Source organism: Pseudopipra pipra, chromosome 3, assembly GCF_036250125.1.
Source record: "Pseudopipra pipra isolate bDixPip1 chromosome 3, bDixPip1.hap1, whole genome shotgun sequence".
In the NCBI taxonomy this organism is placed as follows: domain Eukaryota; kingdom Metazoa; phylum Chordata; class Aves; order Passeriformes; family Pipridae; genus Pseudopipra; species Pseudopipra pipra.
Window position 1 is genome coordinate 99,871,135 of NC_087551.1, and position 22,290 is coordinate 99,893,424.

General features: G+C 38.7%; 1 protein-coding gene across 3 annotated transcripts in view; it reads left to right on the plus strand.

Annotated features, from left to right (window-relative positions):
• Positions 1–22,290, plus strand: part of RNF144A (ring finger protein 144A) — a 66,917-nt gene that overhangs the window by 17,877 nt on the left and 26,750 nt on the right. The window contains exons 2-4 of one of the 3 annotated variants that reach the window (XM_064650478.1): positions 575–664; positions 5,189–5,301; positions 20,890–21,035. In XM_064650478.1, the coding sequence (XP_064506548.1) occupies positions 5,232–5,301; positions 20,890–21,035 (216 nt within the window). In that variant the 5' untranslated portion in view covers positions 575–664; positions 5,189–5,231. The remainder of the gene's footprint in view (positions 1–574; positions 665–5,188; positions 5,302–20,889; positions 21,036–22,290) is intronic. The other 2 variants (XM_064650480.1, XM_064650481.1) reach the window with 2 other exon arrangements.

A 22,290-nucleotide genomic window follows, 5' to 3' on the forward strand; every position in this document is an offset into this window, starting at 1 on the left:
GCATCTCATCACAGTTTTTAAAATACTCTGCCTACAGATTAATTTTTTTTATTTTTTTTTTTGGCTCAGAGTAGTGGGCTTTGTACATTGTTTTGTATGTATGTTGTATGTATGTTTTCCTAGTACAGTTTCTACAGAGGCTTTGCTAAATGTGAGAAAAGCTGTTGTAGTTCACTACTGGTTTTATGTGTAAGAAGTCCCTGAACCTAGCTCTGGATACAATTGGTGATGTTTTCCTAAAGTTCTGGGTCATGGGGGCTGCGGCTATATATAGGGTGATAGTAAAATGTGAATTTTCAGGCTTGGAAATTCAATGATAAAGACAAAAATAATAATAGTAAAATTCTCTTGTGTAATGGGATTAATCTTTCCAAGCTGCTAAGTGCAAACTGATCCAGTAAGTGCAGAGAGTAGAATGGGTTAGGAGGTGAATTTTGTCTGTCTTTGCTAAGACTGCTTGTGCTACTACACAATTTTAAAAGCTCGTTGGCAAAATGGAGCTGTTAGTTCCGGGTTCATACAATCAATCTAAATAAAGTCTGACCCTTATTATCTTTTTTTTTTTTTCTTTCAGGCTTGTCTAACACTACCTTGAGCCAAATTCCTAGACTGGTTGGTGCTTTCTCATGGAATCCCTGTGACTGACAAAGGACAGATTGTTGTGGTAGGCATTTGCCTTGACTGTCTTGACAACACTTGGCCAGGGCACAGGCAGATGCAGTTTCCAGTGCAGCCACTCTTTCATAGGACTCTTATACCAACAGAAACTGAGAGAGGGGAGAAAAAGAGCCTGAGAGATGGGTTTTATAGTCTTTGGAACTGCTGTTTGGTTCTCCATAAAACTAGAAGCCACATAGCCTGAGGTACTATAGAGGAGGGAATTTGTCAAAATTTGATTTTAATTACGGATCTCTAGAATGAAAAGGGTTCATTTACCAAAGAAATGTAGAAAAACAACTAACTACATTCTAGTTATCTTCCTGGCAAAATCCAAGTCACAGAGAGACTTGTTTTGCTGTAGTTTGGCAACTACCTGAAAAGTGCAATTTTATAGTATTACCTAAAATGGGTTCACTAGGCTTTTATTTTTAAATCTCAACATATATATATATATATACATACATATATATATATATATATATAAAATGTCTCTTTATATCTCTGTAACGGAGCCTGTTTTGCTTTCATATATGGTTCTTGATTTAATAGTTTAATTTCCCATGTACTCCATATGTCCCATGTTCTCCATACTCCAAATAAGGAAGTGGAATAATAAGTGTGATTTTCTTTTTGTGGTAGCTACAGTTCTATCTGTACTGCGTAGCAAATTATTCATATATTTGATCAATGTGTTTCCAGTCAGTAAAAAAAAAAGTAGTACATATTTATCTTCTTGTCTTTTAGAAGGCAGTAAAAATTCTATTTAAATAACTTAAGCCATTCTGTTTCTCTGTGGTTTGGAAAAGATCATCCTGCAAATATCACTAGATCTGCAAGTACTGCATTATGCTTGCTCTAATCATAGAATCAACTGGGTTGGGAAAGACCTCTGAGATCATTAAGTCCAACCCTTGATCCAACACTGCTGTGGTTACTAACATGGTTATATGCAGAAATAATATTTTTAGATTCCTCATTTCCTCGTGAATTGTTGTTGGTAGCTTTGTTTTCCCCAGCAATGCCACCTTTGTGTGCATGCATCTTCTGGAAGTAGCACTGAAAAGTCATACTTTCAGGCTCGCAGATTGTAATTTTTTTTTCTCCTTTTCTTTGGAACTTCTGTTCTTGGCTTAATTATCAAAATGTAATGGTGTTTTTGCTTGACTCTTTCTGATCACAGGAAAAACCTCTTGTGAAAACATAGTCATGGCCTCATTGATTTGTATTTGAGTTTTTAATGTAACAAACTGTGTGCTCACCTTGAGTAACATATCTTAATGTAAAGAAGTACTTCTTAATTGTATAACTAGTTGAAATATTTCTCATTTAGATTTTTTTGTTCCCTTTTTTACTACCAAGTGGAAAAATCTGTATTGCCACATCTTTTTTTACTAGCAGAAAAACAAAATGGAAGGAGGTGAAGAAAAGAGATGTAAATTTCATTTAAAACCAAAATGTCTGATACTATTTTCCATATCCCTTGCTTAAAAAGGAAATTGAGGTTCAAAAAAATTGTACAATTTCATTGTTTTCTTCTTTAATTTAACTGATTGATTTAAAATATAAATACAGAGAAGTGAAAATTATTTTTTTTAAGTCCTTCACAGTTTGGTCTATAGCTAGCTAATTGCTTTTATAAACTTTCAGCCTACAAGTAATTAGCATTTTGCCTACTTTTGAAAAGCTATAATAGAAACATGTAATTCATCTCTGATACTTAGAAAGTTAAAATCTCTATAACAGATCGAAAATGGTAAGTTTATATGTCTGTCCTTTTGGTCAATGATTTCTTTTTATCTTAAATAATTCCTCTCTCATTGTGTGATTTGCATTACCCTACATCATGTGTATTCAAGGAGTGACTATATCTCTTCTTGATCTCCATGTGTGAAGCAAATAAGCCAAAGTCCCCCAGCCTCTTTGCCTGGGTTCAGCTCTTCACTCCTCTCCTATAGAGTCCCATGCCTTTGGGTGTAGGTGGGGGTCTGCCTCTGTACCCATTCTCCACCATGTTCTTATCAGCAGCGCAGCTGGTTCTCACTGGTTGTGTATTTTTCTATTGGGGTGTTTCTGAAGATCCTCAAACCTCTCCAGGCACCATATCCCACTTTCTGAAATACAAGGGGAAAAATATGTGTGAAGTATTCTCTGGACCTGTATCCAGTCTCTTGGAAAGATATGCATGGCTGGTCTGTCTTTTTTCCCCAAAAGAAACAGAAACCTCGGTTGTGTGGCTGTTTGCTCGTTTCACATTTTGCCAGAACTTCTGTGATATTTTATGGACTTCGATGATCAGTGTGAGAGCAGCTCTGACATGTTGTGCACATACATAGCTAAAATGTGCCTTGAGCTTTTCAGTCTTTCTGCTGCCTGCCAGTCCTATTTCACTGAAATGGCTCTGAAGGATTACTGGAATGGAGCATGTCCTGGCAGAGGTCTGTATTGGAAAATATTTGTGGCATATGGATGATCATGAGGTATTTGTGTAACGAACAAGAACATACCATACATAGCTCAGATGATTAATACAAAGCAGAGGAGTGTTGCCCTCTGATTTTCCTTGTCTGGCAGACAAGAGCCCGCCAATCCTATCAGTGTGATAGTGGGCATAGTGGCACAACTAATTGAACCTTCCTAAGCATCTAGAGAAAAGCTTGTGCTCTTGTCATCTTTAAAGATGCTTTCAAAGATGTAACTTGCTCCTGCTCATTAGTAGGGAGAGAAGCAAGCAGATGGGGAAAGTCAGTACTTGCCAGTAAAATGCAAAATTCTTCTCTAGTGATCTAGTGTTGGCTTGAAATTGTGGGATTTTCTAATAGAGTTGTTAATTTTATCTCCTTGTTTATAACCTTTAAAATAGTTATAATGTTTTATTTGACTGTGGAAGGAAGCAATCAAAATATTTTGGCTTTGCCTTAGATAAAGATGTTTTCTAAGTAGCTGTCTGTAACCCTAGTGGTGGCTGAGACCTCTGTAACTGAGTCAGTGTACAATAATTTAGTGACAAGTGTGCAGTGTGGGTGACCAAGCTCCAGTGATACACTAATAATTATGGTGATAATGATATTATGTCTCAGCAGTAGCCAAAGGCACAGCTTGGCTCAGTCCAACTTAGAAAATGGTTAGCTAATGAAATTTAATAAAAATGTAAATACAATCTGCCTGCAAAAGTCAAGTATTGCTTTTTTAGCCTGTGACTAGAGGGCAGAACTACATTGTGGAGGCGACAAACTCATTCTGTAGTGTTGGCCACAAAGTAAAATTTTATTTTAGTTATAGGATGTAAAACTAAACTTACTTATTAGCTTTAGTCACAAAAAATCTCCCCCAATAGCCGAGAAGGATTTGAAGGTTGGAAATACTTTTTTTTCAGTAAGGAAAATTTTAAAAAGTAAATTAGCTCATTCTCAAGCCATCTGCATTCCTTTATTTCCCTGGTTGTTTGTATATTTGGGTCTGACTTGTGCAGAGCAATGTGGAAGTGGTTCTGACCGGGTAAGGCTGCCTTGGTCTTCATGCTTTCTAATTCTTAGTTTTGAATGTCCCACTATTGCTGCAGAAGAACTTGGCATCCTATTGAAATAAATAGCTGTTGGTTACATTTTTGAGGCTTTGTTTCAAATACTGGAGATTTTTTCCTTAATTTTTGTAGTTTTGGTGTTGCTGGATTGTTGTTTTTTTGAACGTAGTATTAGCTTCTAATAAGTTCAGATTGAAAAGATGTTTCGGGGTTCTATCATACATCAAAACCTGAAGGGGGGTTATTTCTCTCTTCTTTTTTCAGTCTGTAGAATGAAATCTGACTGCAAATGTTCACTTTTTTTTACAGATTTCACGTATATGTGAAATTGCCTTTTTGTATAGGTTGTTCCAAGTTCTGTATAACTGGTCACCTTTCTGTTGTGATTGCAAGAGTCAGTGGAATTGGGGATAATTCTTTTCTTCCAGTTCAGCAAAGTGAGAAGGGATAGGGGACACTGAGTACTGCAGATGCACAAAGCAACAGGGAAAAGCAGTAGGGTTCCAGTACTTTAAATGTGTTGGAATGTACTTGCAATGTATGGAAGTAGGGAAGGAGGCACAAGTCAAGGCAGTTTTCTGCTCTTGTGTATTATGACCTTCATAAAGTTAGGCAACCACTGCATACTAGTCCTTTAAGCAATCATCTGTCTTGTGCAAAAGGGTCTTGTTGCTGCATAACAATGTTCCTGAGCTTTCACAAGCTGTCTTCCACTTTTTCTGCTTCTTTTGAATGCAACGTACACAAATTCATTATAGTGGTAACTGAGAAATTTTTCTGACTCTGGATTCAGACATTGATCAGAGAAAATTAGGAGCCCCACTGCAGTTTTTTGTTCTCCTGTTAGTGTATTGATCCCAACAGGAACTGATAGCTCTCTCCATGTTTGCTGTCATCTCAGCAATATTCCCCCTATCCCCAGTAGTTAGAAATTAAGTTCTTCCTTTTTTCTTCTGGCTTGCTTTTTGCACGTCTCAATCCAGTTTCACTTTCCTATAAAATTTGCAGGTTGGCTTGAAACAACACTTCAGAATAAGAACTACCAGTAGGAATGAAGCTGCTGAAGAGCTCTGCATCTCAGAAAGGAACTGTCCACTTCATCCTTTTCCTTTTCCATTGTGGTAAAAGGCTGATTGACAGCTTGTTGTATTAATCAGTTCTCCTTTTAATGTCTTTGTCATATCTTGATGTGCTTGTTCCCATTTCTGTAAAGCCTTGAGCCCAGGCCTGGAGAGAAAGCAGGTTGGTGGCTGGTCTGTCACAGGCATAAGCTGAGCTGCATAAGCAAAGTATTTTTCTCAGGGACTATGGAAAGAACTTCTCCAGGAACTCAGAGCCCTCTCAAACCTCATTACTTGCTGTTCCAAGGACAACAGCCACTTTTCAACCACACTTTCTTTTAACCAAAAACAAAACCAATCTGCACAGAAGAAAACATTTCATTTTGAGTATTAGTAGAAAAGGCAGGAGAGAGTACAAACAGTCTGTAAACTGGATAATTATATTACTTTATGCAGTACCTGCCACTTTGCCTGCTTTTTCCATCTGCTAAGTCTCTGACCACTGCTGGCATTGCAGCAATCCAGACCTCCTGGTTATTTCAGGTCACTAGCAGGTATTGGTGCATGCTCCTCAGACAGGCTCAGGTGATTGAAATCTATGCTAGAAGTTAAGCTCAGTTTGTCACTCAGTATTGAAGTGTTGTACCAAAGTGCAAGAACCTGTACTGCTGTCCAGCACCAGGGAGAAGAGGTCTCTGCCTAGCAGATTGAATTCTTCCTCTAGAACCATTTTTGTGGCCATAATTGGCTCCTTCTGTATTGCTTTCATTATTTTTATATTTTTTTATCTTTATTAGCCATTTTTACAAATGGTTGATTACTTTTATTAATTTCTAACAATCACAGAAGCCCCATGTAGAAAGCTTGTGCGTTGTTTTTAAATCTAGTATTTAGGTGTTTCCTGGTCTGCATGTCCTCATTTTCACAATCTCCTGTAGGCCTTCATTAATAGGGTTTGGGTTTTTTTTGGTTTTTTTAAAGTATGGAAAGACTATGAATGTGCGGGTAGTTACTGACCTAGTGGTGTTCTCAGTCATTTCCCAAACTCCCCATTAACTCAACTGTGTGACATCAGAGGTTTAAAGTTTGTGGCAAAATGTGACTCACAGCTGGTGCAGTATGTCTGATGCTAAAAAATCCCTATTCTCTATCTAGGACAGAGTTTGTTGTGGATGAAAGAAACCCTGAATTTCCCATATTCTGTTGCATTGTGGAGTCTTCCTACACTGCTCTGCTCTAGCCTTTCCCACCTAAGTGAGTTCTGAAGCCCACCAAGCACCTTCGTTTAGGCTATGATGTTCTTGCTCCCATCTTTGCTGACCACTGTAAAGGAGATAAACTGCTTTGTGTATCCAGTTTTTGAACAAATGTTCCAACTCTTTTGGAGAAGCAGCAGCCAGCTACTGTGCTCTTCCTTCTTGTTTTTTTTGTTTTTTTTTTTTTTTTTTTTTTTTTTTTTTGGTTTGGTTTGGTTTTTTTTTTTGTTTTGTTTTTTGTTTTTTTTTTAAATGTAGCACTACTTTGCTCTCTTGAATCTTATCTAATTGGTTTCCTGCTGGAAAGAAACTAAAGAGCTGCCTTTGCCAATTAACTAGGACAAAATACTCTGTAGACAATGTAGGTTAACCAAGGATTTCCGAAAAGAGATGTGGGATATAGCTTTGATGGTTAAGCACTTCTTTGGTGGTGGATTCTTGTCATTAAATATGGAATAGGAATTCAAAATGTTCCAGGTTCAGTTCCTTCCTTCTGGATTTCTTTTTTTCCTGTGTAATTTTATTTGACAAACTACTTAATCCTAAAAGCATGTACAGCTCTTAACTCCTAGTCAAGCATTTATTGTACTTGGACCAAAAGAACCCCAAAACCCAACAAAACCTTCAGACCTGTGACACAGCTTACTCATGTAGTAGACTATATTTAGGAGAATTAATAGCCATATTTGAAATTAAATTTCTAATTTTGGCCTCCCAGATTGCTAGGTGCAATAAAATAAACCAAGAAAGGGCAATCAGATTGAGTTTGTTACGAGGAATATCTAAAAACAAACCACAAAAGCTAATTTTAAACAGTGAGTTGCAATCCATGCTGTTTGGTTTAGAACCCCTGCAGCAATTCCTTTCCAAATATCTATTTTAAACTGGTGGGTTAGACCTCTGTGGCTGCTTTTTCACAGTGTCCTTAACATAAAACACTGTGGTGACCATTAAAGTAAATTGGAAAAAGTAACAATTACAGAACTTACCCCCCCCCCCCCCAAAAAAAAAAAAAGATTTATTTTTTTAGTACAGTGGATTCCCTTTAAATAGAGGGGTATGTTTCAAGAGGTGGGTGGTGTGTGTGTACTGTGTTACTTGGCTGGGACCATAATGAACGACCTCATCTGTGATCTTCCCAGAAGCTGGAAAAGAGGGCAGGCTTCTGTGGTTTATATCTTGTTTGGTTTGGGAAAGCGTGAGTTGAACTTGGAGAGTTTCCTACTATCTAAAATGTTCAACACTTGACCTCTGGAAAGCATAAAATATCTCTGCCTACCATTTTTAATTCAGCCTTTTTAATTGTAAATTTTTCGAGTAAAAAGGCTTTTTTTTCTTTATTTAACATTTTTTGAATGTTAAGTGATTGATCTTGATTGCTTTAGGCTGTGTACAAAGGGATGGAAGCTACAGGAGTCAGAACTGCTGAAAGAGTGTTTCAGGAGTCTGGATAAAATAGTTGCCCCCTACATTCGGCTGCTCAGCTGTTTTCTGAGGCAGAGAATTTAGTACCAAGGCTATGATCATTAGTTGAATTGTCTTATAACTTGTTTGTATTGATGTTAACTTCTGTAACCTCTGGTCCACTGCAGTGTACACTGTGCAAACATAAAAATTAAAATTTTTTTCCCACAGAGGAATTTGCAGTTGATTTGTGTTAATAAACTGCTTGGGACTGTGCAGAGCACCCATACGAGTATCTGTCAAGCTCCTGAAAAGGTTTTTTCAGGCATAACTCATGTCCAAGGTGAAAGGCTTGACATAGATGTTTTGCAAGCAAAGGGAGAAGCATGTCTTCAAAGAACTTAGTCTTCTCCTGAGGCTTGTTTTTGTAGGACAAACTTTAGTCACCTTTAGGTAATGGACTGGTCACTTGGACCTCTGGAAGGAGCTTATTTTATGAAGAGGCTTTTTTGTGTCAATGCTTCATTTGTTTCCTTCTTTAGGAAATAAAACAACTAAATTATGATTCCATTAACTTCCTTTAAAAACCACAGAGACTCACTGAAAAAAGCTCTTTGTTTCAATGTTTTGTTTTTAATTCTTTTCTTTATAAACCCCTAGAATGATGACCAGAAGCTTAAGCTGCCCCAAAAATGTTTTTTGCCTTGCCAGAATAAGTCTATGCAAATTTCTCTTGCTTTATGCATCAAACCAGGTCTCTCTGCTGGGAAACTGAAGAGTGAGTATGTGTTTTCTATCCCTGTGCCCAGTGCTCTCTGTGATAGTAAGCAGGTCAGCACTGTGACCCACAAGGTGCACAGCAAGGGCTGTGTTTCAGCATCCTTCCTACCCATTCACAAGCAGGTAGGAGTTACAGATAGAGCAGGATGCAGGCAGTTTGAACAGAGATACAAACCAAAACTGCTCTGACAAGCGTGCAGCATGGGGTATATCCAAAACTCCAGGACTGACTACCTGTTGCTATGTCCTTGTTAATTTGGGAAGGGAGTTAATACGGTCTGGGAGTGCTGAGAGACAATGCAAAATGTTAGCAGGCAATTCCTATCTTGAGTAGGCTGTCACTTTTTCCTGCATACTGAATCTACAGCAAAGCTAAGTACTCTGATCACACTGGGTATTTATACATTGCTTCATTGGTACCTGATGTGTTCCCTCTTTAGCAGGATGAACTATATGGGTATGAAGAAGGTGTAATGGACTAAGTACCTTCAGTTTTCTCTTTATAACAATACAATGACATGTAAGGCAACATGCTTTTTTATTTATTTTTCTTGCAATTCAAATCTATTTTGCTGATATGTTAGAAAACCTTTATTTAAATGACTTTTTGATAGCTTATTCTATAGAGTTGGTATATTCCTGCAACAATTTTTGACATCTCTTCTGCTTGGGTAACTCAAAAGCCAAGTCTCTTCCATAATAATAAAAGGTTAAAAGTCCAGAAGGTCTTAATCATAGAATCACAGAATGGTCAATGTTGGAAGAGACCACAGGGTGTCATCCGGTCCAAGCTCCCTGCTCAAGCAGGGTTATCCTAGAGCACATTGCCGAGGATTGTGTCCTGACATTCTTGAATATTGCCAGTGAGGGAGATTCCACAACCTCTCTGGGCAACCTATTCCTGTGTGTGGTCACTGCACAGTAAAGAAGTTCCACCTCACTCAGGTGGAACTTCCTGTGCATTGGTTTCTGCCTGTTGCCTCTTATCCTTATTGAATGGATTAATTGGCAGGGAAAGCCCTTTGCCTCTGTATAATTACCAGTAGTTTGTTCTTAAGGTTTTGTTAGAAATGAGGAAAGAAAAACTATAGTTCACACATCCAAAAGCATCTTAATGTAGTACAATTAATCAGTGAGTTAAAGGAGAAAACTAAATGGAAACTAGAAGTAATAAACCAAAGACCAATACCTATTGATTTTTGAGCTGTGTTCAAGCATACAGAGTGGTACAGGGAAAATCCCAATAGCATTCCTCTGCATGTGTTCCCAAGATCAAAGGCCTGTAACTTATTGTACTTGTTACCTAGACAAGGGGAGCCCTGAAGGGAGTGTTTCCACTGTGGTGATCCTGTACTCTTTCATTTCTTCCCTGTGATGCTTTCAGCTGTCTCTACATGCCCTTAGTGCTTCAACCTTTGGTTTTGGTATCTATGCCTGTGGTTGCAGAGGCATTAGGCACAGTCTCTGCCACGTGCAGATGGGGTGCTGAATGCTGCTGCTTTCTGCAGTAAACAAGTGTTATATATGTGTTGTATTGCTAATGTTGTGAAATGTGGGAGGGAGGGAAAAACAACAATGAAACAGGAAGCATTACTATGCAACAGTAATGTTACTGTGAAGGATTAGAGCTGGGGCTTGATGTAATACTTTACACCTCTGAAGTTACTGTAAGTGGTGATTCTCTTCAGAGGAGAAGTGAAGGAAGACGTACTTAGACAGCTAATGCACTGCTCATCCATCCATCCACTGCTCAGCCTATGTGTTGTGGTAGGTACCAGCTGATGTGTCTGACTGAGGCATGACTAAGCTGTGTGAGCTGCTCAGTTATGCAGTCAGTTTGAGGCAGAAGAGGTTATCAGTAGGTTTTTTTTGTGATTCAGGTGATATTCTAATCACCAGACTGTCATATTTTGGTGCATGCAGTATTAGTGGTTCACACTGATGTTCTTACTTTCTCTTGATGGTGTTTGTTGAAGGTCTTGCAAGATGAGTGCTAAATGACTTGACTAGAGCATCACATTCTAAGAGAAAGAAACCAGACCAAATTAAGCACCTGCCCCAAATTAAAGTGTTGTTCTATAATAAGAATCTGTCTTTTAAGTTTCCTAACCCATGTGAGTGACCTGTCCTTGCACAGGCATGTGCTGGCTGTCACACCAGCACATGGAGAAATATAGTTGAAACATGTAATTTGGGATGTGCAAGAAGAATCTTGGAAACAAACACCACTTCATTCACCGAGCTAGCATGGCTGAAGTATTAACGTAGACCAAAATATTACAAAATTTTGTAATATTATGCTTAAAGGCAAACTGCCTCTCTCCCCGAGAGAAAGGGAAAACTTGTTTCAAGCCAGTTGCCTAGTAGGACACCCTGAACTCTTTGTTTGGCTGATTTAGGCTGCACTCCCTTGGATACTGTGCAGTAGAAGTGAGAGTGAAGAACTGGATTGTCATACAGATGATATGATGGGAAGAGGGCAGGTTGCTTCAAGCAGGAGGAAATTAGAGCAACAGTATTTTGTATAGGAAAGGAGATAGGAAGACAAAACAAAACTTTTAGGAGAATGCAGGGGGATAATCAATGGGATTTGAACAGTGCAGAAAGAGATATTTGTATCCAGAGTTATCAAATTTGTTGGGCCAGAGGTTTGTTGTAAAATGTCCTAGCTGATAGGTGTAATTTTTATCATGTAAAGCATCAGATTATATGAATAGTTGATTAGTTTTGAGAGATGCAGGACTTCTCAAATATTTTCTTCTTTTATTATCAGGAGACAATTCTGACAGAAAGATGTGGTAGGGTTTTGTTGTTGTTGGATTTGGGTTGGTTTCTTTGTTTGTTTGTTTTGGTGTGGGTTTTTTCTCCTTTGGCTGAGGTGCCTGGTATTAGACCTACAGTCTTCCCCTGAAGGCATTTGAAATCGCTTTCCTTCCTCTCACTGAATAAGTAGTGTGGGCAATTATCTTAAAATCTGCTTCTTTAGGCACCAACCATAGGATAACTATCTTGGGTAATCTAAATCCCATCTTAAGTTTTTCCTTATGCTTAGTCTGGTGCATCACACCAGCATGGCAAATGACTGTGTATACCATGACATCTAATACACAGGGGAAAATGGTATAATAGAGGCTGTTGCTTCTGCAGACAAACTGTCCAACTTCTAGCTAGAGCTGCTGTTTTTAGGCATGGCTTTGAAAAAAGTTAAAGTAACTTTCCATATTACTGTAATGACTGCACAAAACACCTCTATGAAGTTATGTTTCTGTGAAGAGTCTTTCTCTTTTCTTGCATCTTGGCAATATATTCTTTCTTGTCCTATTGATATGTGCTCATTTGGTTCTACTTCCTCTTAATATTGTTTGTGGAAGATAACCCTTCAGAACAAGGGAAACCTTCACTCTAATCTCTGCAGATCTGGGACATGAGACTGGGAACTTGTCCGCACTGGGAGCTGTGAAAGATGCTGTCTCTTACAAATATCTGCTTGGAATAATTTGGTTGTTACTGAGTCACAGGAACAAGGAGCTTATGTGTAAGTTAACCAGAATACACCCCACTCTGAATGCTGTTTTCAGCTACAAACATTTGGATTTCCGGTGTAGCATATGAAGGGATGGTACTTGCATATGTGTTGTCTTAAAACTAACATGGGAGCTGTTGTTCAAACCTGAGCTCCACTGTTGGTATGCAAGTGACAAACCCCGAGTGGGTTTGTGGTGGGTTTTTCAGTCCTGTGTACTCTGTTCCTCATCTGAGACTTGTAAAGCACAGTGGAAGTACAGCATGTCCTAAGCATACATTTTTTCATAGTTGCAAGTAAAGGGACAGTTTTGATTTCCTTTTGACTTGTGGGCCAAGTGTCTCAGTCAGAACTGGGGCTCCACTCCCCTGGCTCATATTTGCAGTTTCTCAGTAACTTTGCATAGCTTTAAATGTGGTTTCTAGATCTAAGCTTCCGCGACTTTTTTCTCTTTCCCCCGGATGAAGAAAACTCACGGAGCTCAAGCTTGATGTTAGTTGGACTTTGTGTAAACATACTTTTCTGAGTCAACTATGAAGAAAGAAAAAGCTTGTGGTATGTTAAAGTTTGAAACTGCTCCTTACTGATTTACTGCTGTTCTGGAGACAGCCCAGAGTGTACTAATTCATTAGTTCTTGTAAGCAGAGAGGAGGGAAAGAATAGGAGGAAACAAGGAAAGGGGTGGAGGGGAAAAGAGTTGGGGAAGAGAAAGAAACATGGGGAAATAGAAGGAGTGGGAGGAAAGACATAGCAAAGCCGTTGTTTTTGACTGGGTGCCTTAGGAATTTCTGGAAAACAATAAAATAAAATGTTACCCTAGAAAGCAGTGGAATTGTCTGTGCCCTTCTTATTACTTTGGCCTTCACATGCTATAACATTATCCAATCTCGACTGACTTCTGACAGATAGTGTTCGGGGGTTTTTGCAGTTGAGTTGCATGCTTTGGCTTTACAATCAGTCTCTCTTAGGTTGGTTTCATCTTGCCTCGCTTTCAGATCTCTTCTGTGTGCAGTTGATCTTCCTGTCTCTAAAATACTCAGAGCTTAAACATGTTGACTGTTAATGATTTAACCTATGGCCTTCCACACTTTTGTATGGGTTTAGTGGTTGCCACAATAATACATATATGGTACCTTGGTATTTGCCCCAGTATTCAAAGGCAGTGGTTCACTGCAGTAAAGTAAAAAAAAAAAATTATGGGAATTTTTAATAAGAATTTTAGTAGGTTCATGACTCTTAAAAGCAAGTGAGATGGGCAGGCTCATTCTCTCCAGACCAAAATGTATTGCACTTGTGGTAGTTTCAGATCCAGTTGATACACCAGTGCCTACAGCATCCAGGCTTTTCCTCCTGTATGATGGGGACGGAGTTTTCCCGTTTGTCATGGATGAGGATGTTTTTAAAATGCATGTCCTCTTGACCTAGCTGTTTCAAATTACCATAAGGTCTTGTCTCTGGCTGCTGAGAGTGCTCTGAGGTGTGCTGAGGGCCTGGGACTCCAGTGCTGGGAAATGGAAGGGTGCAAAGATTTCTCAGCTTTTCCCTGAGGTGCTCTGCTGCTTTTGTAATCTCTTGGATAGCAAACATTGATTGGACACATGAATTCTGGGCAGTGTTCCTTAGTATTTTCACACTTGTCCTTTTATTCATGCCATATTTTGGGGATATTGAATGTTTGGGACATAGTGCAGTGGAATTCCACTTCAATTGTTATTTTACTCTGTACAACAAAATACACTACTTCCAAGAACAGCCAGGAAGATGATCTATTTTTTTCTATTTTCTCCTCATTTCTCTCCTGTCTTTCCTGTTCTCTATTGTCTGTCTTCTTACTCCTTTTTTCTTTTCATTAAATTTCTTTTTCTCCACACCTTTGAATCTTCCAGTTCTTTCCCTTCTGCCTGACCATTTGCCTTTCCCATCTACAGTTTTTCAGATGGAGTGAAGTGATTTTTTGTTTTCTCTTTGAAATGTTTTCAGCCCTGCCTACAGGGTTTGAATAACAGCCTCACCCAGTTTATTTCAGGTTGCTGCTGTTTGGCAATGCTTCAAGAAGCCACAGTGGCACCAGAGCTGGTGACAAACACAGGAAAATGCAAGGTCAGGAAAGTCTTTGGCTCTGTCACATTATTCAGCAGCTGTATTTTCTGGAATATGTGCAGGGAACTAGCTCTCTGAGGCACTTCTGCATGGACAGATGATGAGTTTATGGCATTTCTTTTGGAATTTTAAAAATCTGTTGTTTTCTGCCTTTGTCTCCATAGTATCTTTTTCTCTCTACCCACCCATGAATTTAATAGGCAGTATTGTCATATACATCCATAGATCTAGAAACTGACCACTAATTTCTAATATTTAAAACCTTTCATGATCAGTAATCAAGCCGTGTTGTCTAAGGTTTGGGGTTTTTTGCTTTATATGATGCTCTAATTTCTCTGGAAAAGAAACAAGAAGTTTTTAGCCAGGTATTTAGCAAAGAAATTGTTGTGGTTTTTTTTTTTTAACTTTGCCAAGCAATGACTTGTCCCCAAAGCAGTACAGTTTTGTACTCATAATGGTATTGTTCAAATACCTCCCATTAGTGAAAAACTAAATGTTCTTTCTCTTTTTTTTCCCTCCGCCGTTGGAATGTTTCAATGTAATCTTTATACATGTATATATTTTTATGTTCTCTATACATGTTACTCATATAGCCATATCTTATATATATATATCAGTTGGGAAGGTGAAGCAAAGAAACATAGTGGCTGTTGGTGAGTGGACTGAAGTCCCTGGAGTAATTATTTCAACTCAGAGTAAGAGCCTGTTTCCCACGAGCTGTGTTGTCCAAGAGACTGAAGTTGCTGACAGTGCTCTAAGCCTGTATGTGATCTTCTATCCCTTCTGGGCTTGGGCACTGGAACAGCTTGAAGATAAAACATAGTGAGGATGGAATTGATGGTTAATCTGTGTAAGGGCTTAAAGGCCAGGTCTGGAGAGTTCAGAATAGATAATGTGTTGACATGACTTTCTGCAGTATTCTGCACAAGCTGAAGTTTCTTATGTGTTGAAGTGAGTTATGCCTGAAAACAACAGCCTGTTATACTGCTGGAAGACAGAACACGGCTTTAGAGGTTGGGGTTGTCTGGAATTCAAAGGAAGACATCTACCTGCTGAACTTATGCTGTAGATAATGTAGTTGATTTTAGATCAGATTTGTGAGTGGGCCTTTAGAGTTAGGGAGGCATTTGACAGAATTTAAGAAACTAAGAAGGCAGGCATCAAAACTCTGAAGTTAGAAATCTCTGAATATCCATGTAAATCCAGACTTCCATGTGTTAGTTTGCCTGATATCAAAGAATGATTCTGCTTTACTTCCCAAGCAGTTCTGTGAGGATGAAGAACTGGAGACAGTTTATTTAGATAGATGCCAGTAACTAACTGATTGATAAATGAGAAGTGTTATTCTGCCTGCCAACTTGTGTTACCATAAACACAAGTTACCTGCCAACTTGTGTTACCTAGTGGTGGATTTATTAATCAATTTGTTTTATAAAGTGACTTTTAAATGACCTTATCTGTGGTACAGTTGCATAATAACAACTGTGGACACCAAGACAATAGTTGCTAAGTGGTCAATCATATCATGTAGGCTCCTTTCACATAATCCTCCTGAGGATCTTTTTAAGAGCCTAGGAACAAAGAAAAAGGGCATCAAGTTCAAACTCTGACAGAGGGGTGACAAATAATGCAAACTGCAAGACTGCTGAACACCCTTAGCCACCAACCTTGATCATGTAAACAGCTCCCTGCTGCCTTGGGGGTATGGCAGAAAGCTGTTGAATTGTGTGCGGTGAGCCGCAGCTGTGGCTGCAGAGGAAGGCTCAGAATTGTTTAGGTCAGAGTCAAAAATATTCACTTAATAGATCTGGCAGGCAGTGCCAGTCCCACAGTGCAATGTAGTAGCCTTTCTGCAGATGACTCCACTTCAGAAATGTGTGGGTTTTCCCCCATAAGTAAAAAAATTGAGATTTTTTTTTTTATAGATTTATATTTTTATGTATTTCTAAAAATGGTATAAATAGTATATCAACATACTTCATATATTAAATAAATACAATGTGACATGTGTTTCACTTCATGTAGGGGGAATGTAGTCTGAATTACATATATACTTATATCTATAGATATATATACACAATACTAAAACTGCACTATAGTAGATGTGTTTGATTTCATTTAGTAGCCTGTATGACTTTCAATAGAGTTATTTTGACAAAGAGGGATGAGAGGAATGAGAACAAATTTTAAATCCTGTTTAAATCCCTTCCCTTGACTTCTAAAAGAGCTGCTTTTCATTGTGTCAGTAAATTCAGATTAAGATAACTCCTTAAGGCAGATGACTTAAGTGTACCTGATTACCTGTGTCTGGTAGGAGAGGAGACTGAAGCTCTTAATTTAGAAATTAAGCCCATCCTTGAGCTAAAGCTGAAATTTAGATTCTGCTGAAATCTCTATTTTGAGTCTTGCTTGGTGAAAAAGACCCACCAGTTAGTGTGCTCATATGACTGTTATTCAACCCTATTTTCTAGTCACACTTTTCTCACAGTGGTGGTCATGTATCTGAAGTGTTGGCGATGCAAATGCAGCTTGATTGTATAATGCCATAAAATACTTGACTAGCAAGCAGTAAGAAAAATCATCCTGTTTTATGACTTCTTCAATGACTTGTATGGAAAAAAAATTGCATTATTTCCTGCTTTCACAGAAGCTTTCACAGTATTTCTATTTCACTGTTTTCTGCAACTTTTTGAGGCCTGGAAAGAAAGAGTTGTTCTATTCTTGACTTACTAGAGGTCAAGTCAGCTGTTTCTCACTGGAAAATGTAGTCTGTGTAGGTGGACCAAAAACTGAGGGATTACTGTTCAGAAATACAATTTGTGTTCACTTAATTCATTAATTGTTCTACAGAAGTGAAAAAAATGAAAGATTCCTTTTCCCTCCATACCCATTTCCTGGAATGCCAAACAATCACATTTTAAATATATTGACATGTTTTTACAGCAACAGGACTTCAGTCACTTCTCGCTCTTTATGCACTGGTTTCCTTTTAGTGTGGACATGCACATGATTGCAGAATTGAACACTTATTAGTCAGGTTGTTGATTATTTATGACAAGACTGTCTGAACAAACTCTTAGTAAAGCTATTTCTTATGCTTCTTGCTTTCAGCTTGCTTTGAGATGCTGTCCTAGAAAATTGTGTGCTGTGTGACCATATTTTTTACAAATTCAATATTATCAGATATGGACCACAGTCAGCAAAAATATGAAAATGAGACTGACCTTGATTGCAGTGGAGTTTGGAGTCTGAACTGACAACCAACTTCCCTTCTGGTTTTCTGTGCCTCTAAGTCTGATTTGTTGTGTCCGTTTTCAGTATTGGTGTTTGGACTGAGTTTGGTAAGCAACACTAAATCTCCAATGAATTAAATATTTAGTGTGCTAAGGTCTATTCAGTTGGGTATATGGGTCTGTAGTTCTGTACCTTGACTAGCTGTATTTCTTGAGGCCTCATAGCAGGTAGCCAAATGAAGAGGCAAAATTTTCTGCTGGCTGTTTGTGTAACTGGTGACCTTGAGTACAATGACAAACCAAGGGGTTGTTCAATATCTTGTTTCTCTAGAACTTCTTTTAGTTATCTTGTCTTTTTTCTTGCAATTACGTAGCATTCTCCTTGAAACATTGCTCATCACTAGAATGCATGAGAACACAATCTGAAGCCATAAGAAGCCACAACTGTGGAACAGTGGGAGTCTTAATCTGTTTATGACAGAAGGTGTTTGTTTCTCTGCTTTTCTCTTGTGAGTTTGTTGTTTGGTTTTGTGCTGGGTTGTTGTTGTGCTTTGTTTTTTGGTTTTGTTTTTTTTTTTTTTTTGGTACAAAAGCTTTTTTAAGCATCATGATGTAAACACAGAAGCTTATTATTTAGTTGCAGCAGTGTGCCAGATGATCATGAAACAAGATCTAGTCTGTGCTTGGGAAAGTTTTATTCTCTCTACCTTTAAAGAGATACCCAGCAGAGATGATCCACTGGGATGTGGAGGTTTTTTGTATATATTTTTCAAGGCCATGTGGCAAATTTCTTGATCCTGTCCCATCATAAATGTAAGATTTCATTATTAAAAGGTGTTTGGCAAGGAGGGGTGAGCAGGAATAGGTCTGCTACCATTTGAAGCTGAATTCAGGTTTTGCTTGGTTATCACGATGGCTGAATTCAGCATGAATTACATGCCAACTGTACAGGGCAGCCAGTTTCTGCTGGCCTGTTGGGAACCAGCTTGAAAGACATTTGGCTTTGATTCACTCTTACTTTGCAGCAGATGAAGAGGAGAAATATTTCCCAGTGAGGTGTTACCGCGATATAGTTGTGCTGCAAGAAGAATTACCACAGGGATACCAGTAAGCCTCTGAATGTCTTAGGGAACAATGGTAAGCATTGGGGCTGAAATGTTGATTATTTTCCCCTTTATCTTCATTTATTGACCCACATGGAATATATATTTAAATTTCTTTTTTTGTCTGAATTGGGTTATATCGTATATTTGGTAAGCCTTAGTTTGCATTGTGTCGGATTTTACATCTTCACCATAAAATTCGCTAGGATTTTGGTCTGCCTGATGTATACAAGTGCATCCTTAACTTAAATCTATCCCTCTTGATTGTTCATTTGCTAGTTTCATCCACTTGCTACCATAAGTATCAGATACGCAATAAACTGGTCAGGACAAGCAAAGGACACTCCAAACAGTAGCAGACAGTTCAGGTGTGTTTGATCACTTCTCAAATACCTTATAAAACTGTCTGTAAATGTCAGCTAAACCAAAGCTTGGAAAAAGAAAACGTGTTTTGCTGGTAATTTGTGTTAAATGAAGAAGTAGTGGTGATTGACAGTAAAGAAGCAGCCTAATAACCTTAAAAGTCTTGGGGTTTCATTAATATCACTGTGTCAGACCTTGATGTTAAGATTTCAGAACACAGTGCGCACAGCACAAGTTGTATTTTGTGACGTGGAACCATTATTCATGTGCTGTTCTGCAGGACTCTTTCATCTGTTTCCTTTGAAACAGTGTGGAGTTTGGGGGGGCTTTCAGAGCAAATGATCCAGAGCAACCCTGGAAATGGGGTTGCTTAATGTTTCTTCTCTCCCCTCCTCCCTGATGGCTGCACTAGAAAAAAGTTTTTTGGTGTCCTTTATGTACCTTATAAAAAGCATCTTCTAATGAGTTAGACTGAATGGAGGGGCTGACAAAATCTTCACTTTGTTTCAGAAATTTTAGAGACCTTGGTGGAGTCATGCCCACGATTAAATATCAAAGCCTTGGACTTCAAAGAAGTGTTTGTGAAGTCTGCATGTGATTCTTTTTTTTCAGGGACAAAAAGCACATTTTGCTTGAACATCTACCTAAATCTAGTCTAGTAAGCATTAAAGCAATTTTTTACAGTTCTGGAGGTCTTGCGAAGTTAGCAGATGTGACTTAGATATAAGCAGTTCCTGCAAGGGCTGATGAAGGCAGGGGGGAAAAAGAAAACCAGAATTGAAAAAAACTGTAAACATGATTGGAGTGGCATAACTGCTGGTGTGGAGAAGGTAAGGAACCACCTAATTATTGAAGGACAGAGCTGAGATAATGTGAATCCCTCAGCAGCTTGGGATGTGAATTTTCTACACTTGGAAGGTCAATGTCACAGTGACAAAATATTACTAGTAAATATGTTGTTAATATTTGATGTACTCTATAAATTACCCTAGATGTTTGGGGGAGCTGCATAGGTTTTTGTTTTGTTTTTCTTCCTGTAAAACTTGTAAATTAGCTTTCCACTTTTTGGGAATACATTTTTTTGTGTGTGAGATTATTTTCTTTCTGGTTAGTCAGCTGACAACTCTCCATCGGGGCTCTGAAGCCTAGGATAAAGATGCTCTGCATGGTCCTGTCCTATTGCTGTCTTTAGAGTGATATATAGGTATTATAACCCCTTTAGCTCACTTTGTGCTCTTATCTGCCTCAATTGGTTGTTGCAATGACAAAGTTGTGGTCTCAGCATATTGAAAGTGTTGGAAGAAAAATGCAGGATAAAATTTGTAGTGTACTCAAAATATTTATTGTTCTTTATAAAATTAACAGCAAACTGATTGATTTGTCATGCTCTTGGAAATGGAAATATCTGGCTCTGTGAGTTGCAATGTCATCACACTGGAAAAGGGGCATAATAAATGCCTGGCTTATGAAAGACCTTTTGAATCTTGCCTGGGTAGCTGAGATTAAGGAATGTCATAAGTAAATTTTGATGCTGGTGAGAGAAAACTTGTAACTAGTGGTGAAAATGACAGGAATTGGAAACAAGATTTTTGCATGTGTAATGTTTGACAAAGGCCTGTGACCAAAAGGTATTTACTGCTTGCTCTCGTATTTTGTCAGTGTGGGTTTTTTGCTTTCTGCTTTCTACATGAAGTTCCATCAGACAGGGGATGTATAGCCTACTGCAAGTGCAGCAAGAAATTAGCTATTGCTGTTTTACAGCAAAGTTGTTAGAAAAAAACAAACCCAACAGGCAGCAGCTGACAGTGTGATTTCCAATGGCAGAAATGTAGAGTATTAATTTAAGGCAATAATGGAGTATCTTTCCTTTTTGTGCTGTTTTTCAGACTGCTCTGCAATGACTACAGCAAGATACAGGCCTACCTGGGACTTGGTACTTGACCCATTAGTGTCCTGCAAGCTCTGCCTTGGTGAATATCCCGTGGAGCAGATGACAACAATAGCACAATGCCAATGCATCTTCTGTACCCTGGTGAGTTTGTGTTCTATATTAGGCATAAAAACCAATACATAATTTGAACTACATAGCTTTTATGTTTCTGCTGTGTGGGTTTCACACTGAAGTATTGATGTTGCAGTGGAAATAAATACTGTTTCTGTGTACTTGACACAAATGCTAGCAGGTAAACTTTTGTTTTCCTGTTCAAAAAAAATTTTTTTTTACTTGGCACTTGAACATACTGCATAGTTACCTCCTTAGCAAGGTTATTCATGCTTTCCTTTTCATCTCTCAGTGGCTTGGCTTTGGGGGTGGCTTTTTGATTGGCTGGATTTTGGTTGAGTGCTTTGGTAGGGGTTTTTTGTTTGGTTTTTGGTTATTTTTTTTAACTTTAGAAGAGAATAGAATCTTTCAGTTGGAAGGGATTGTTCTGCAATGTTCATCAGTCCAACTGCCTGATCACTTTAGGGCTCATCAAAAGTTAAAGCATGGTGTGAAAGGTGTTGTCCAAATGCGTCTTGAACACTGACAGGAGGCTGCTGCCCCAAGCCTGTCTGTGAAGCCTGTTCCAGTGTTTGGTCACCCTCTTTGTGAAGAAGTGCTTCTTAATGTCCAGTCTGAACCTTCCCAGTGCAGCTTTGAACCATTCCTGCATGTCCTCTCACTGGATACTAGGGAGAAGAGGGTCAGTACCTCCCTCTCTACTTCCCCTCCTCAGGAAGCTTTAGAGAGCAATGAGTTCACCCTCTCAACCCCATCCTCTCCAAACAAGACAAACCTAAGGTTCTCACCTGCTCCTCACATGAATGTGCCTTCCAGCCCTTTCATCAGCTTTTTTGTCCTTCTCTGGATGCATTCAGATTCCTTCACATTCTCCTTAAATTATGGGGCCCAGAAGTGCACACAGCACTCCAGGCTGCACCAATGCTGAATACAGGAGAAAAATCACCTCTTTTGACCAGCTGGTGAGGCTGTTTAATGCACCCTGGAATGGGGTTTGCCCTCCTGGCTGCCAGGGCTCACTGACTTGTATGGAACCTGTTGTCACCCAGCACCTCCAGATCCCTTTCTGCAGAACTGTTCTACAGGCACTCCTCTCTGAATTTATACTTGTGTCTGGTGTTACTCAATATGAGGTGGAGAATCTGACACTTCAACTTTTTAAATTTCATGCCATTAATCATAACCCATTGCTCCAGTTTCTCTAGATCCCTCTGCAAGGCATCTTGTCCCTCAAGAGAATCAACAGCACTTCCTGGTTTTGTATCATCATCAGTCTTGCTAATGG